At 34.9% G+C, this 19,017-nt stretch overlaps 1 protein-coding gene across 1 annotated transcript in view; it reads right to left on the bottom strand.

Annotated features, from left to right (window-relative positions):
- Nucleotides 1–3,535: 3,535 nt before the first annotated feature.
- Nucleotides 3,536–19,017, bottom strand: part of LOC113240094 (otoferlin-like) — a 47,207-nt gene continuing 31,725 nt past the window's right edge. Inside the window, exons 20-24 of the mRNA XM_026477315.1 lie at nucleotides 15,009–15,160; nucleotides 10,827–11,002; nucleotides 6,761–6,861; nucleotides 6,104–6,262; nucleotides 3,536–4,014 (exon numbers count right to left, since the gene is read on the bottom strand). Coding sequence (XP_026333100.1) covers nucleotides 3,915–4,014; nucleotides 6,104–6,262; nucleotides 6,761–6,861; nucleotides 10,827–11,002; nucleotides 15,009–15,160 — 688 coding nt within the window. The 3' untranslated portion in view covers nucleotides 3,536–3,914. The remainder of the gene's footprint in view (nucleotides 4,015–6,103; nucleotides 6,263–6,760; nucleotides 6,862–10,826; nucleotides 11,003–15,008; nucleotides 15,161–19,017) is intronic.

Raw genomic sequence — 19,017 nt, 5'->3', positions numbered from 1 at the left:
TTAAATAATACTATACCACCCATTACAAATATGAAACAAGTTTTATTTTTTAAATATTTGAAGCAATATTTAATTATAGCCACTCAAGTTTTCTTTCGTATAACTTTCGGCAATATAAGTACACGTAGTATGTTTTAAATCAAATTATCCTGAAACCATAAAGAAGGAGATGTGTCGTTGATGTTACCTTTTTAGTTATTTGTCAGAAAGACAATATCTTTATAAACAAGGTTTGTCTCATTTCAATTTAATCAACAAAATAAGAAATACAGAGATGGAGACTGGAATTAGAACCGTACAAATATGACATTATCTTAGAGGATGGAAAAAAGGACATTGTGTACAGGCCCGGTAAAGATAATCTGGCAGCCGACGCTCTATCTCGTGTTTGTATCTATTGCTTAGAGAATGAAAAAAAAAAAGTCTAAGATCCATTGAGACTAAATTAGCCTGGGGAGACTGATGCGACCTTTTTAGTTACTTGTCAGAAAGAATAATTTCTATTATTTCATAACATTTGCAATGTATCTTTTATTTTGTAGATAAAACTTTATATTAACAAGGTTAGGGTCTCATTTCAATCGTTATAGGTGGTATTATAATGTGCTATTAAATTTGATTGCGGCTTTCAAATTCTTTCGTACGAGAGTATGAACACTAATTAACTAGGTAATTCCGATGTTATAATAAACGGTTAGAAGTCTTTGAAATGTGGCTTGGAGCTTCGGACTACCGTAAAACATGCGTAGTGAAAAATACTCTCTCCTGCAACTCGGCCGCAGACGACATGGCTGTAGAAAAGCCATTTGGCTCCAAAATCTTGCAGAGTATTTCACAAGCGCAAGTGGCTATAATGGTAGCCGACCTCCGGTAGGAGATGGCACACCAAGAAGTAAATGTTACGCTAGTATCAAACGATTTTGCCCAGATATAGATTTGATGGAGAAATGGATAATACGTTAGTGGTTGTGTCAGATTTGCTTTTCTGTCTCATAGTGTATAGAGTCTTCAACTAAGTTTTTTTTTAATTATTACTGTTATTAAAATAATTATACTTACTTTTTTCCATTTACTATCTACTGCTGTATAAATTCCTCCGACCATTGCGATCATATTGTTTGTTACTTTTTTACATTTCTGTTTTTATAACTTACTTATTTAACTTATTTATTTCTTTTAACAATCCGATTTCCCGTTTTCGTAATTAAAAATATTAAAATTAAAAAAAAAACTAATTTTATAAATATTTTTCTTTCAGATATTGAAGTTATTCCAGAAACTATTCTGTGAACTTTATTCGCATATTATTCAGTAAAGAAATCGCGCTTGAACTTGGGCTTTGCTTTTGATTACCTATTTATTTCGGAAACTGCAAAAACTGATCTTGCCATAGCGCCCTCTATCGGTGTAATTCAGTATTCTTAGGCGCTCAAATGTCACACCTCTCTAATCAGTCACGAAGCATCGGCCGAACTAGTTCCATAAAAAAACACAGATGTCGCTACATACCAACGTAAACATAACACTATTTTCGTAGTGGATACGCTTCAATCCTCATAGATGGCAGATTTCGAGTCCAACGCCTTTACTCGTCATAACGATGACAAAATAAATACCCATGGCCGTAACCATAAAAAAAGACAAGTATTTTTTCTTACACGTGTATCTTAAAAACTAAAAACATAACAATGTCATCGTAAAAGATAAATAACTACTAAGATAATTAAAAAAGAGGATACCATTGACAAATTAATGAAATAGTGGTATACAATTGTGCCGTTATAATAATTAATAATAAACACAACGATTACAAAAAACAAAAGTTGTTAATCAGCTTAAAATTGTATTAATATGCGCTCGAAAAAAAGTACTTTTTTCGTTTTCATTATAATTTGAACCCTATTGTTGATACGGAGTCGTACCGTTCAGAAAAAACGCGCTTTCAAATTAATACTTGTAGAAGCGCTGTAATTTTTAGTTAATTAAGCCGGGTTTTCACGAGTACGGTCGAACCGAGTTCACTGGAACGACTTGGTAGTAGTGGAGCGTCGATTTTCGTCGTCCAACCAATCTTAAGTTTTTTTTACTTCGTGAACCAACCTTAAGTTTGCTGCCCCCTGTAGGTATTTTCGCGATTACTATAGTAGTTCGTTCAGCCAGGCATGCCTCGATTGTGTTTTTTTGTTCGCCTGCCGTCGTCGTCGCTACCTTTGGTATGTTCAGTATATCGTTTTCTCAAATAGTGGAATTTATTTTGCAATTTTAATAAAACTCGAAAACAAGTCTACAATCCACAAACGCATTTGTTCTATGAAACAGTCATGCCCGGTATGTATGCTGACATAGTACTAGAATATTTACATATAATAAATAAATATACCTTTGAATATCAACCAACATGGCCCAGAGTCACGTAAAACTTTTATTTCCCTAAGCTTGTTACTCGCTAGATGCCTCCACTAGTACCCTGAAACGCGATATCGGTTTGTTATGTGCTGTTCCCTATAATCTCACATAGGGACCTGACATGATGTAAATGTGTTCATAAAGTCTTCATAACAAATTTTTGTAGGGTCTATAATAGTACGAACTGCGTCTGTGTACTACGTAGATTTACGTATTAGCTTTTCAACTGTGCCACGAAAAAATGGTTTGTCGAATTACATAAGTAAAAATAAAATAATTTTAACTAGTTAGGGCTTGCCCGCGCTCGCTGTCATCCCATTGCTGTACCTCCCGAAGCCACGGTACTCCACTGCTACTTGGACGCCTCTCGTAATGCTGGCGACGTCCGAGTACGCTCGGATCACGTGTTTACACGTTTCGAGTAGCATCTTACTAGTCATTCGCAGTGTTGCCAACTAAACTAAAGCACATGTCGCTAGACAGAATGTTTAAAAGTCGTTAGTTGTCGCTAAAATTATATTTACCCTTCAGATGAAAAATCTACTCTTTAACTTATGATACTCATTTTATGGTGCATTTTATTGGCAAAAGCTTTATGGTTATAGTACAGACGAAAGTCCAATACATCTGCCGCCCACTAACTAAAACACGGCTAAGGAAAAACAAGTGGACCGATCGGGAAAGTAGACCAATTGTACCGAAGGGATTGCCCCGTTCGGTACAATCGGTCTACTTTCCCGATAAATGCTCAAATAACCGTTTTAGATAGAAAAAAATGGTGCACAAAATTATTTTTTAAAAACAGTTCAAATTAGTTAACGTGTTCAACTTATCGGAACTTACCCTGACGATCCATAGCTGAAATATCATTAAACTATACTCCCGGACACGTAAATCGAGCCACCTTGCATTTTTGTTGTTAAAAGGCTGAATACAAAAGTATTGTTATCACTGAAGAAAACAGTTTTTCCCGGTTTTATAAATTCAAATTTTCAACAAGGACTCATGGAAATGACGTTTAGTATACCAATTTCAAAACAGCTTAGTAGTTTTCGATCAATCAAACATTGTTTAAGCTTATGCCAGTTAATCTGAAAATGCAAGGTGGCTCGACTTACGTGTCCGGAAGTGTATTTCAATATTCTGACATGACCTTTTTTCATTTAAAAAAATTATATACAAAAAAGTCGCTAAATAGAATTAATAAAAATAAAATGTCGCTTTTGAAGTCTAAACGTTGCTAAATTTAGTGATAACGCCGGTAAGTTGGCAATACTGGTCATCAAAGGGGACTCAGTCCGAGAGTAGACTCGTATAGTGAAAACCCTGCATTATTGTGCAAAAATGGCACGCGCGTCACTACATTGGGCAGTGCAACTACGCTTCTAAATATTGTATGAAAATTAGTAGTGCGCCTTTATGTTTATGTAATAAGAGTGAAAATGGCGTGAGTGAGCGGCCTCCTCAACACGGAAACTCTGACACTGTCTCCATGTTGAACTTCTTCATCAGGCAGTTATATCATGTTCAAGGGGAAACATTTTTAAGGATATAACGTCCGTTAATCCCACTGCGCGAGGATGATTTCTGTAATAACCAATTTTGATTCTGTAATAAAGACATTATTTTACATTTACCACAATTTGAAAAGTACTAATTCCTTATTATACAGGACGCTACAATAAAATTTAATATATTTTTTTGTGATACCATGTAACGGGACGAACAAGTGCGCTTTGCTACGTACACGACACGCCTGTGTATAACAGTTGCAGTGACACTCAGAAGTTTAAATCGCAAAGATTTCTGGGGCACTGCCACTGCGCTCAAGCGAGCGCAGAGCTAATCGTATCGTATCGCGGGTGCCACGGGACACACACATAGACAACCACAAATTACACCCAAACTCATGATAGAAATAAATGTAGATCATAGGCCAACCCAGGACCTCTGCGTGGTAGTCCAGCAAGGTAACCGTTCGACCACAGAGGCAGTTAAAATATTTGTTATAGATAATTTTTTTAACTATCAATTTAATAAAAAAAATATTTCAGCTTCAAACTCGACGCCATCTTAACTATGTTTTTATAGATCTTTGATTACAAGACTATCAGTTTCGGAATTTCAGCAATAGCGCTCCTTGTGAAAGAATTTGTCCAGGGAAGTACTGCCACTTTACCTATTTGTGCCGCCAAACAGTAATGTAAGCATTCTGCAGCTGCCTTCCGGTTTTGAGGGTTAAGAGTGTTGTTGAAATTACAGGGACTTGTCAACTTATGTCTCGCCATCAGGAACACGACTTGATCGTCTCATCGTTTGGTATCGTAAAAAAGGAAAAAAAAACCACAAAGATACCTTTGGCAACATTGACTTACAAATAAATGGACGACGGGTCTAATACAAAAACCACGAAAAATATGTCCCGAGTCAACCTATTTAAACGTAGTGACATGTAAAGGAATATGAAAAAGCTAAAACGTTAGATTTAAATTGTAATGTCATTGCAGTACTGTCTGATTTTGCTCGCTTCGCTGTCAGTCGAACGAACGAAGACTAAAGCGTGAATGACGCTCTGTATACGATTTTAACGCCCTATAAGTTCGGACACTTTTTAGCGCGGACCCGACGTCCATATAATTGTAAGTCAATGTTTGGCAATCTAAAATAATCAGGAACGCGATAATGCGAACATTATGTAGCACTAATAAAAAGAATAATAATGATAACGCGCTATGAGTGTATACTCATAGCCCCGCACTAGGGAAACCCTGTATCACGGGTGCCATGGACACATACATAGACAACCATAAATTGTACCCAAACTCATGAGAGAAATAAATGTACGCCTACAAATATTTCTCCCGGCCCGAACCCGGGACCTATTGCGTGGCAGTCCAGTAAAGCAGTTCAGCCACAGAGGCTGTTAAATCATGCAATTTTAAATTTTAATTTATTTCTCAGTATATTTTGGTACAATGTTTGAATGATTTCACATTTTTGCTGAATGTTATCTGGCAGATAGTATATTTTATCACGGCCAAAAGACAACTTTGCCATTAACATCTATTTTTTAAATTTATTTGCCTCATCGGTGGACGGAAGCAAACAAACATAAAAAAAACTACTACAACTGTATATCTCAATAATCTCAGTACAGAGTACTAAAAAAACCGACCTCAAAAGTACGTGGAATTACGTCTATTTGCTAAGTTTCATTGAAATATCCCCTAGTTCGCCACTATACAGGACTTGATACTGGAGATAATAAAAATAGGTTCTCTCTACGACACTACTCAAATTATTTCGAGAGAAAAACGCCTTGAATTGGAGAAATAGCAAAATCAACTAAATAATTGCTAAAAGTAATTGCTCCTAAATTAAAGTTAGGCGCTAGTTATAAAAATGACTCTTCATGCGTGAACAGCCACCGTTTGAGGTGGATGATTTTCTTCAAAATGAAATGGGACTACTATGGAAATACCCCCTTTCCAACAAAAAAACAATCATGAAAATCGGTTCACAAATACCGGAGTTATCGCGTAACATACCTACATTCAAAAAAAAAACAAAAAAAAAGAACATACAGTCGAATTGAGAACCTCCTCCTTTTTTGAAGTCGGTTAAAAACAGAAAAATATCTAAATATAAGTAACAATGACTATAACTTAATTAAAAAGAAGAAGTAAGTACCATATACCTAGCCCAGGGCACCAAAATGTATTCATAAAATTCATAAAAAGCGACGATCAGGACAGTGACAATCAAGCAAGCAATCGTGTACCAACAAAATACTGTCTTCAAAATTGACTTCATCACTCCACAGCATTTGCCAATCGTCGAACCTGAATCGGGACGACTGGAAACAGAAAAAAATAATAGAACCGCATTCCTTGAACTTTTGATGCTTATCGTGAGCGGCATAGAATTGGATTTAAATCTTAAGTGTCAAGTTTGACGTGTTCTTGACCTTGTACCAGTTACATTAAAACAATTTAAATTTGTTAATTTTCACTTGAACGTAACCCTGTTGTGTGTTGTCTTCATCATTATCATCGTCATTTCAGCCGAAAGACCACTCCTGAACGTAGACCTCCCCAAAAGACAGTCATTACGACCGGTCTTGTGCTGCTTGTATCCAGCAGATTCCCGCAGCCTTCATCAGGTCATCAGTCCACCTTGTTGTCTGCCCACGCTGCGTCTTCCGGTACGCAGTCACCACTCAAGAACTCTTCGGCCCCCACTCCCGCTTAAGTTTAGCAATTACAGTTGTGCATACAAAGTTTTAAAAAAATCCACATAGATTTATGGCCAGAAGAGAATAGCTGAAAGAACCAATTAGGTTGCATAAGCTTACTTTGGGTCTGGTAAAGGAGACGGCGCGTCCCTTCCAAGTCCAACGGGCATTAGCAACGCTTTTTCTTTTGGCAGCAACGTCAACTCCAAGTCTATTACACCCTGCAGTTAAAAATTTCATCATACCACGAAATATTAAAAATGATAAAATAGGTGTTGTGATTTACCCGTGGGGTTTAACTTCGGAGTAATATCGTTAATACGTCGGTATTGCAGTTTACACAGTCGCTTGCACGTAAGCCGTCGCGGCGGCTTGCGCGGGTGCGTGTAAACCAGATGGACGTAGACGCGGCGGCTCGTGCGCCGCGCGGGTTGGTCTGCTGGCTGAGTTCGCCCGTATATACCATTCACAGTGCTTAGCGTCTTTTTGCAACTTCCGCATGGGGATCTAACGGTTTTAGTCGCTTCGGCACTGTAAAAGGGAAGACGCCAAGACCCGCACGCCTGCCGCAGCGCCTGCGCTCTGAATGAGCCCTTAGGTCACAAATACGAAACGTGTGCGGTGGTGCGTTTAGCGGGGCGTCAAAAACAAGACACACGTATGCGTACAATGTACGTGCAAACCTTGAACGCCCCTCTGCACACATCATCGTTGCGAATATGTGGCCATATAGGTACCTACGCAACAAGTCAGTATCAGTCAGTATCTAAAGATATAACAAGAGGCTCTCGAGAATTCATAAAAGTTTACTCAATTATACTTCTGCGCTATTGCGTCATTTCGAGAAGAAAAAAATCCAATAAAACTGCCTGAGATTTTGCAATAAATTCGAGAGTAACCAGCGGTTCAACTCCTTCTATGTTTATTTTACTTGACAAATAACGTTCACTTTGTTTATTCATCCCCTTCCCGCACATAAGTAATGCCGTTGGGCGAATAGGAGAGAAGACACGTGGGGAAGTATAAAAAAATAAGGACGAAATTCTAATGTTCAACGACGCGCGCTGATCGCAATTATTATTTTCATAAGAGTCAAAACTACCTAGTTTTTAATTTTGCTTGGGTCGAGCGGCGGAGACACTGGCTTGATTTTATTTCATAATTTATTTTATTACAAACGAAAATAAAGCCGTTTGGAAAATGTATTTCGTATTCTATACGTGTTCTATTTAGTTCAATTCATATTAAAAAGTCATTGGTATATACATATAAAGTACATATTCAATAAGGCGGTTTTGTGTAAAATTTTGAGGTATGTTGTTTGTATTTTTTCTATCGTGAAAATTTTTAGGCATCATGTTTTCTCACCTTATAAGTAATCAGTGTATGTCCTAGATTTCACTATATATATATATATATATAGACTCTATTACAAAATGTCACATATACCAATATAATTCATTACATTTTTTTAACTTTCATGTCATAATATCACTTTTAATGTACGTAGTCTCTACGAATACAAGAGTACGCAGATCTCCCGTAAATACTTTTATTCGGCAGTTAAGCTAACACCACAACGCCAATAAGTTACCTAACTTAGGTTAGGTTAGCTCATGTAGTTGCATGCAAAGCTAAACTAAAAAAAAATACATAGTATAGTCTGTTCCAATCCACAAATTCAACAAAAATTCAAAATCCAAAAATTCAAAATTCATTCAACAAAAAGTAAACGGACCTGTTTGGTTAAAATTCTAAAGCAGTCACTCAATAATTCGAATAAGTAACATTTTCACGTATATTTCGAAGATTTCGACTTGATATCTCATCACTTTTTCCAACAATATTAATTTCAATAGTATTGGAAAATCGTATATGAAAAATGGTAGTTCAAAAGTGAGGTTATTTTTCATATATACTTCTATGACTTCTCTATGGTTGCATAGTGCTGTACGACAAAAAACACATTCCGTTAATTCAATTAAAATTTTTGTAATTGATTGGTATTTCGAAAATTTTAATCGCAATCGAACATTAATTTTACACTAAATTGAAAGATGAACCCCGACGCCATACAACAAGATACGGAAATAATCTATAATCTATCTATAATAATCTATCGAACCCACATACAATGTCAATAAAAATATACAACAAACTGCCTGAGCACATAAAATGAGAAAATAACAAATAAAAATGAATAAATTAATAAAATGAAATGGATAAGAAATTGTTATTATTATCTAAATAATTTTTATCATCTAATTAAAATTGTTGTAACATAAATGTACAATTATTAATGTGTATATATGTATAATAATAAAGAAAGTAATAAATTTTGAAATTGATAAGAAATTATATGACATTACAAAATTCTACATAACTTGACGATAAACTGCTTTAAAAATAGAGCTAAAACGAGCTTGCTACTTTGACGATTAGCAATAATTTTTGTTTTGTTTAATTGTTTATTTTATCGAATATCAAATTAAGAAATAATGTAAAAATTGTAATACAAATTTAGATTTATTTAGAATTCAGGATTGACATTTCTATGCCCTTACAGGGTTCATGTTTGATCTGTACTATCCGTCGAATATATAACCAGAAATGGAGACGAAATGTCATTTAATTTGTTTGAAAACTATTCTGCCATATCATTACTGTGACAACTGCGCTCCGATTGGCTAGCCCGAGTTCAAAACAATTGACGAGTGTCATCAATAGATGTCGTCAACTGTTTCACTACAAATCGACCAGTTAACTTGAGCTTTGCTATAATGGACGAAAATTGCAAAATTACATATTTAATATTTAATTGCCGATGAAATGTGATTCCGTTTTTTTTGTAATTAGATGTTTTGCTGTTTTTCCCACACCACCGAATAGAACAGCACGGCATTGTTAGAGATATTTACAATAAATACACAATATTTTTTGGAATATACGGAGACGTGCACACAGGTCAGTAGTTGGCCTGTCTATGTTTCAGTGCAAACGAGATTTGATATTTATAAGAGCTGTATCGCTAATATGTTATCAGGAATATAATAATATGGTCCTTATTTCGTCTCTATTTCTGGTTATATACGATGGTACTATCTAACTTAAGACCTATGTAACAACATGAATGCAATAAATGTAAATATTTGAAGAAAGATTTCAAATTGAGATTTCGGATATTTTAAATACATGCTTCTATAGGTTATGTATTTTTACTATTCATGTAAGAAAAACCGCTAGTATAACTCAATTAAACTAATCGATTCTTTCATTTAATTAATTAATTTTAGTTTGCATTACAATTGGCCATCACTAAACCGTTTATGGTCAGGTCAGTGACTTGTTTAATTTTTGTTTAAAATGGATTGAAACGTGACTATGGAAACGTGCGCGGGTGAGGGGCGGCAGAAGGGCGACCGTGGTGTGAACCGAAATATAAAAAGATACCCCGGCTGCGTGAGATAGCTTAGCTTCGTTCGCGGTGAAGCCTACGGATTATACCCAACCAATCTAAACGTGCAGAAAAAAATTCAATTTTTTCACTTATGCTTATACTTTTTTTCACTATGGTAATGCTAATTTTAAAGTGCAATCATTTTATAAGTGCCTCTGTGGCCGAACGGTTCTCATGCTGTCTGCCACGTAGAGGTCCCGGGTTCGATTCCCGGGACGGGACAAATATTTCTCTCGCGAGTTTGGGTGTAATTTGTGGTTGTCTATGTGTGTCCATGGCACCCTTAATACGGGATTTCTCCAGTGTGAGGCGGAGTGTGAGAGTTATTTATCCATTTTATTTTTAATTTTCACTCGCACGGGGAAATTGTGTAACGCATACGTTCTAATAATATAGTATTTTTTATTATTATTTATATTATTTACTTCATGATGAATACTGTATTTATTTTAATCGCTTATATTACAAGTTATTATAATATAAGCGTATATAGGTTGCACTCCCCTTTCCAACACTTAAATTTCTATCCTAAAGTTGCCTGGAAGAAATTTCTACTTAGCAATAAGACCGCCTGTTCTACATTGGCTTACTCTGTGATACTTACATTGGTGCACTGTGTTGTCATTTTAATTTTAATGTTCAATAAAGCATATATTTCATTCATTCAATCAAGGATAACAATTTTTTAAAACAAGCATTATCAAAGACAAACACGTTTAAACGACTTACAATTAAAGTAAGATCTTCTTCATTGTTTGAACTAGAACTGCTCAAAGGCCACCAGCCTCGAATGGATTTCAAAGCGAACAAATTAATTTTTTTCGAATTCTCCATTGACACCTTATCACACTGCTCTGCCAATTTCGCTCCTCGTGGCAATGAATTTAAGTTCTGTGTTAGCGATCCTAGAATTTTTTAAACGATAATAAGATACAGCGTAGGTCAAGCTAATCTACTGAAAACCGACTCCATCTTTTAGTTGATTAGGGACTACACTTCATCTGGAATGTGACCAACAGGTTGTCATCATTCATATACGCCCTGCGTCATCTAAAGCGTGTAACTGATTGTAAATCTGCTCTTACGGCATACAATGCGTACTGTCATTCGAGGTTGTCATATGGAGTCATTATATGGGGAAACGATCGAGTATATAATCAGAAATAGACACGAAATGTCATTTAATTTGTTTGAAAACTATTCTGCCAAATCATTACGGTGACAACTGCGCTCCGATTGACCAGCTCGAATTCGAAACAATTGACGGGTGTCGCCAATTGTTTAACTTCAAATCGACCTGTTTAACAGTTTGAGTGCTATAATAGTCGAAAATTAAAAAATTACATATTATTATTTAATATTTCAGTGCTTCCAGTGAAAAAGGGAATACCTCAAGATCGACACTTTTCAGGAGAGACAAAAAACATACTTTTATTGATTGTTGTGTGTTGTGCGTCGAAGCTTTCGTTTGATGTGTATTGGTTAAACATCCAGTAATAGTCTCAATATTTTTTAAAGTTTTTTTCGAGTCGTGTCCTTATTTACGAAGAGCTTAAAGATACAACACGACTTATGTTAAGAAATTTTGAGACATAAAACGACTTATTCCTTTAGCTGCGACTGTTCTATGGTTATAACAATACTTATGACGCTCGTCTTTATCACAAACAAAGAAATAGTGCGACTTATTCAAGCAAATAAAAAATGTGTATGAAAACAACTGTGCGGTAAAAATAACGAAATTGTTTAAAATTACGAAAGTGTATTGTATGTTAAATTAATCTTCATATGTCGTTGAAATAATTATAATCGTTTAAATCTGATTGTTCATCGGCTCGTACCATTTTGGCAGTTGGTCATTGACTTACAAATAAATGGACGACGGGTCTAATACAAAATCCACGAAAAAAATGTCCCAAGTCGACCTATTCGAAATTTAAATTGTAATGTCATCGCAGTATCGCGCTGTCAGTAGAACAAATGAAGACTAAAGCGGAGTTTGGCGCTCTGTATACGATTTTAGCGCCTTACAAGTGCGGACACTTTTTAGCGCGGACCCGACGTCCATATAATTGTAAGTCAATGCAGTTGGTAGATAAATTCATGACATTCACTGTCAATTAATGGTAGAAGAGCAAGAAGATCTTTCTTTTTCTCAACGCTTATGAAGAGTAGTTTGTCGGATCTGTTTGTCAACAAATAACTAAGATCTTTGACTCTTGAGTATGTACTCGATCTTCCGAATCTCTGGAATGAAAGCATTACAAATATTTTTACTTTTTACACTAGCTGTTACCGATTCTTTCGTTCACTATTTATTACATATATGTATATTGCTATTGTAAAAGTAGCAGACTTACGTCTTAAACATTACTTCTTGCTCAATAATTCCGAGCTCTTGATCCTTAATTAATGAAAGCAAAGAAAAAATAAATAATTGAACACATGACTACTAAAATAATAACAAAAGATGGACTAAAAATAAAAAAAAACGTATAGGTACATATAAATTTTACCTAAAAGTTGTTTTTTATAGGAACTATAGGTTACTTACACTAATCTACTTAGTCATAAGTTTGTAATTAAACATTATATGTAAGTATTGATATAAGTAGTGTATTCATCATTGATTATCTCTCGATCGCGATGTTGTTCAATATTACTGTAGCTATGATCAAACGATTTCGGTGGATTTCTAATAAAAAAAGGAACAAACATTACTCTGAAAATAAAGTACATAATTATAGTGATATTTATCATCAAATAAAAATAAGCTGCTCTTAATAATAGAACAAACAACGGAGAATTTAAAGATGTTTATTATAACTGTAAGAAAATAGGTATTTGCCCAACAGTTGACAAAATTACATATTTGTTATATATATAAGGACGATTATTGGTTATTTTTTATCCTACATAACAATTTGCACCAAAATTATAATTATAACACGAATAAGCACTCACACTGTTCTGAGACGCTATCAAGTTGTTGTAACAAGCATCATCCTTCGGATTCAAAGTACGTCCTGGTTTAAATTATTTTCAACCCAATTATTTGTTGTCGTTTTGATGAAACATCAACTTAATCCAATCGAAACTAATATTATAAATGCGAAAGTTGTTACTTTGATCCTAACTATAAAAAGGCATAACTCACTCAACACAGTGCGTTGAGTGAGTTATGCCTTTATATACACTATGGAAAAAGGCAATAGTCGCTTTTAGTTCTACTTTTTTTGCCGTCATTATGGAACAACACGAAAAGTGTCTTTATTTAAAAGTATATTTGTAGTTATACGTTAAACTTGAATGTATTTTTTGAATTAAGAGCACTTGCACCTACAGACTCATAAAAAATGCCCGATAACTAATATTACGCCATTAGAAACAGTGAGTTACGCCCTTTTAGGATATATTATGTAATCTTACACGCTGAAGCCAATGGTGCAATAAAAGCAAAAGGGCATAACTCGTCTTATTCCGTTTTTCACTGGCGGCACTGATTTATAACAGATGAAATGTGATTCCGTTTGTTTTGTAATTAGATGTTTTGTTGTTGTTTCCCATAAAACTAATGGAACAGCCCTCGATAGTTACAGATATTATCTTTATTACAATAAATACAGAATATTTTTTGGAATATACGGAAATGTACACTCAGGTCAGTTGTTGGCGCTGTACTATTTCAGCTTTCTAATTTGTGATGTCAGCGCAAACGAGAGTTGATATTTAAAAGTGAAATCAGGCCCATTTACGTGGTGAGTTACCAGGGATGGACGACCCTTATTTCGTATCTATTTCTGGTTATATACTCGATGGGGGAAGTAGCTCAAAGAGAATCCTGTGGACCTCTTTTTTAAAGATTAGGCATATTAACCTTAACAGTTATAGGTACACGTTCTTGAGTCATGCAAACTAGTAATATACCATCCCACTTTATTTACTCTAAAAATTGTACTTAAAGGTCAGAACAGAAACCTACATGAATTCAAAGTACAATTTTCTAAATTAAACTTAGTTTGTCCAGGATCGCAAATAATGATAACTAAAATTTACAATCACGTACCAATTTACATAAAAGAGATTTACTTAGAATTTACTCTAAATATTTAAAATAAATTGCACATAAATAAATATTTTTTTAATATTATAGAATGTTTCAATGACAAAATGTAATTTATAATGCAATTATAATACTTCGAGGTGCATCTTAATTTATCTTATATACAGTATAATTGTAATGATTTATTTAATATGACCGCATTTTTGTTATATAATATCAAGTGCCGGGACGAACAAGTTGTCCGCCGATGGTAAGTTACACGCCTGTGCACACAGTTGCAGTGCCACTCAGAGCTTTAAATCGCAAAGATCTGAGGGGCACTGCCTCTGCCCCCTTACCCTGAGACATAAAGTTGACAAGTCCTATGTATCTGTAATTTCACCAGCACCCTTATCCTTCTAAACCGGAACGCAGTAATATTGCTGCTTGGCGGCAGAAATAGGCAAAGTGGCAGTACTTCCCTGGACGAACTCTGTCACAAGAAGCTCTACTGCTGCTAAATAATATTTTTGTAATGAATAGATGACCTCATCACCTTACAGGGTGTCACGTGTACAGTCAAGAGCACATCAAGCTTGACAATTTGTACATTGGACCGTACTTATTATAAGCGATTTAGAGTTGGATTATAATCTTAAATATCAAACTTGACGTGCTCTTAAACCTGTACATTTACAAGCCACTGTACCTAAAATAATATAAGTTTGACAATGAAATAAATGAATAAACAAATAATATTAATAATAAATAGTACGTCATAAGATTAATCGTCGTAATGATCTCAGAACCAGTCGTTTTGACCATAGATATAGATTTTTTATACGCAAGAAGCGCCACCACATATTTACCTAAAAGCTCATCCGTTTCGTACTCGAGAAGTTGAACAGTCAACACAGGTGCCAGATACTCTTCGTATTCTAAAAATGGGCCCTGCTCTTTGTTTATTAGCTGAAAAAAGTGCATAAAGAAAGTGCTTTTTTTATGAGCGACACGGCTGTCCCTAACATTTGCAGTGCCACTCATGAGGGGCGCTGCCACTGCGTCCGGCACCCTGAGACAAAAGTTGACAAGTCCCATGTGAATGTAATTTCACCAGCAAATTAATCTAAGTAATAATTATTTAAACAAAGATAGAACAGTTACAAAAAATCACTCGATCCGGTTGGCTTTGAACAAACTGGAGACATTGGAGCAAACCGTGCCAGACTCTATGCTAAGTAAGCACTTGCCAAGTAAGCACTTGCCAAGTAAGCACTTGCCAAGTAAGCACTTGCCAAAGATTTCACAAAAAATAATTGAATATCATGGTGGTGAAATTTCTTTACATTCAATAAAAACTGAATAGTAATTATATTTAATTATATATTATAGTATACGTATTACAGTACTTTTCTCAAACAATGCAGGGAAATATTAAATGGCTAAAAAATTTAAAAAAGGAGCACGTATTATAACAGAAAAATTAAAACTACTTTACAGTGACAAATTTTGTTTATTGTTTTAAATTAGGCGGAGTACACTACAGATCACTATTGTATTTTCGGTTTTCTCACTAGAACTCATTTTCGCGAAGAAAATATAAAAATAAGAAAAAAGAACTTTACTTCCGTTTATTTATTTTAACGCCATCTTTTTAAGTATCTATGCCATAGATTTAGTATATAGGTACCCATAGATTGGCAATGCAAGTGAAAGAGAGTTAGTATACACGTATGTTAGAACGAGATGGGTAGACGAGACCACTTCATTATAAGCTATGAGGCTATATGAACCTAGGGTCAGCTGACAACGAAACAAATTTCGTTTATTTTTGAAAAATAATTGGTTTTAAAATGTGAAATAGTGTTAAACGGACGTTTATTAGTCATTGTAAAGTTTTCAGTGTCCGGATGTAACTTATCTAAAAAGGAAAACTCGCAGAATTGTACATTTCACATGTAAGTACTATTTAAATTTTTAGCTGTCTAAAAGCACTACCACAAAAGTTTTTTACTTAAATATATCCGTAAAATTATACCATTCAAGTGCATTAATAACCCAAATGTATACGTATTCAATTAAAAAATATATCAAATACGTGAATTTCTGAAATTCATAACCCCACTTTCATAGAGATTGACGCAATCGATAATATGTTATCGAGATGTCATTAACTGAAAAAAAAGAAAGGCAAAGGCGTGACTTGCATACAGCCGAAATCATCTTCATACTTAATTTTTTTTTATTTATTGAATCAGAAATTTCTGGATTTAGTACTTTATATTTAATTAATATTGCATTAGTACATTATATTTTGTTTACATTAAAACGAAAATTTCTTTTAATAGCATAGTTGAGGCACCCATTTTTTATGTTAATTATTGTTGTTGATTTAGATTTCCTCAAAACATTGAAGTACGACAGAAATGGCTTATAAAGCTAAAGAAAGAAGACTTTCCAAAAAGTTTTCAAAAATATGCAGCAAACAAACACTTTGAGGAAAAATGCTTTTAAATAAAACGCCTTTAGAGGCAAGCAAAGAGTAAAGCTACGTTCTGGTTCTGTACCCACATTATTCATGCGGTATGTCTTACAATTAATTGATTTTTGTGTAGCACTAGGTACTCTCATCAACAAGAAATCAGCGATTTATTGTTGTTAGAGTTCTGTTCTGTTCCAAAATACGATACTGATTTTTTTCAACTTTGGTACACATATTCATTTGTGTGACCAAAACGTGCAACGTAAATAAATTAATTCTAAATTTTTAAGTCACTATTGGGAGGGAAAGTTCTAAAGAATATATATTTTTTGTAATTATGAAATATAAATATTTTTAAGTTGTTTAAGAAAATAGACAAAAATTGATCATTCTACCCTTTATCTTCGAAACTACAGAGCCTAAAGTTTTGAAAAAATACAGAAATTGTCTTTAAATTTCCTACTATTGCGCGAATAAACCTATATTTGCTGTTGGAATCTATTGGAGAACATATTCTTCAACTACAATGTTAAGTTTGTACCGAAACCTCTCCGCGCGAGTTGAACTCGCACTTGGCCGGTTTTTTGGTTCTATTACTTATCTGCAAATTCACTGCTGGGATGCACTTCTATGTTATCATATCATACAATAATTATAATAGTTATATTTGTTTGTAGGTTGCGGTCGTCAGCTTGGTTCGTGGCCTCCATACTATCGCGCCGTAACTGATCATGGGTCTTATCACCATTTTGTAGAGCCATAGTGTTATCTTGGGTGAAAGTCCCCGTTGTTTACCTACCATCCTGTGGCACTACCAGAAGGTGATAGTAGCTTTCTTAATTTTCTATTGAATCATTAATTAACTAGTTAATTAACGTCTCGGTATTTTGCGTTAAGACATTTTGGTGAATACAACGAAGTGAAATGCCGGTGTAATATGTTAATCGATATTAAAGTTAAATCAGTGGATGGCGCAACACTATTTATCTTGCACACATGCACATTATACGCACACAGATGTATTTTTGTTTTGGTCTCGTCTCCAATACGTCAGGGCCAATCTATGGATATACTAAATCTATGAGTATAACACTCTATACAAACAGCCGCGCGGCTCGTATATGTGCACATCACGGGAGAAAAAAAATCGATTATTGACGGAACCACTGTCGCCAAAACGCACGCGAACAAATGATAAACACACTAAAATAAAAAAGACAATGAAGATGTTTCTAATTTAAAAAGCTGTAACAAACTCTGAATTTTATTGTAAATATAATTTAAACTTACCAATACCTTTATAGCAAGTTACGACGTTTTGTATATTTAAATTTTATTCAACGTGCTGCCATCTTGCGGCCAGTAATTGGACTACGACGTCGGCGGACCAAAGCACATAAGTCAAAATCCAACATCATTCATCTAACGACTAAAGCACATAAGTCATATTAATTTGTTACTTCATAAATTTGTAACTTTATTGTAGAGGCGTCTTTTTCAAATTTATTATTCTCTTTACATCTTCCAACACTATAAACAACACAACAAATATATAATTATGTATTAACAAATAAAGAACTTTTTTGATTTATGTGTTTTAGTCCGCCGACCCTAGGATTAACATCTGAATCAATTCGATAAAAAGAAAATTAATTTATTAAAATAAAAATTACCGATGCTATGAAATACTACTACGGATAATATTTTTGGTACGACTTTTAGTTTTGCACTCCAAAACAGCACATTAAGGCATTTTCCTGCGATTTTAGAGATATTGCGCGAAAGAATGACACAACCATACAAAGCGAAAATGATGGACTTAGCTCAATTAGGTCTTTCGAGACTGTACCAGCCACAGACGTGCCAGAATGTCTAACCCTCTTCCGACATTCAGGCACGTCTTGGTACAAGCAAAGTTACAATCATGCCTTGTGCATCAGCATAGAACACACGTACCAAATTAGTATAAGTAGCTCATACAAAATGTAAACCTCACTCAGTCAACCAGAGTCAGTCAGTCACTCGGTCAACCAATCAGAGTCAGTCAATCCTCATTCGGTACTCATTCAGTATCCAGTAAACTCTCATCAAATATCCACATATATATTTTATTTATATCATGTAACATATGGTAAAGTGGTGACCCCGACGAAGAACAACCCGACGAACACAACCCGACGATGAAGAACACACCGCAACTGGAAGTAAACAACGCGTCTGGAAGAACACAGCCCTCCTCATATAGTGGACTCCGACATGGCAACAAACACAGCAGAAAATCAACATTCAGCCAACCGGTAAAACGGTAAGCCCGCCTAGAAGAGATTTCGAAGCCTCGCACACCACGAAATATACGCCGCCATGAAGCCACGAAAGCCACGCAACACGCGCCCGCC

Source organism: Hyposmocoma kahamanoa, unplaced genomic scaffold, assembly GCF_003589595.1.
Source record: "Hyposmocoma kahamanoa isolate Upper Pololo Valley unplaced genomic scaffold, ASM358959v1 100021, whole genome shotgun sequence".
Classification (NCBI taxonomy): domain Eukaryota; kingdom Metazoa; phylum Arthropoda; class Insecta; order Lepidoptera; family Cosmopterigidae; genus Hyposmocoma; species Hyposmocoma kahamanoa.
The sequence above is the reverse complement of the archived record's forward strand: the minus strand, read 5'-3'. Positions and strand labels throughout refer to the sequence as shown.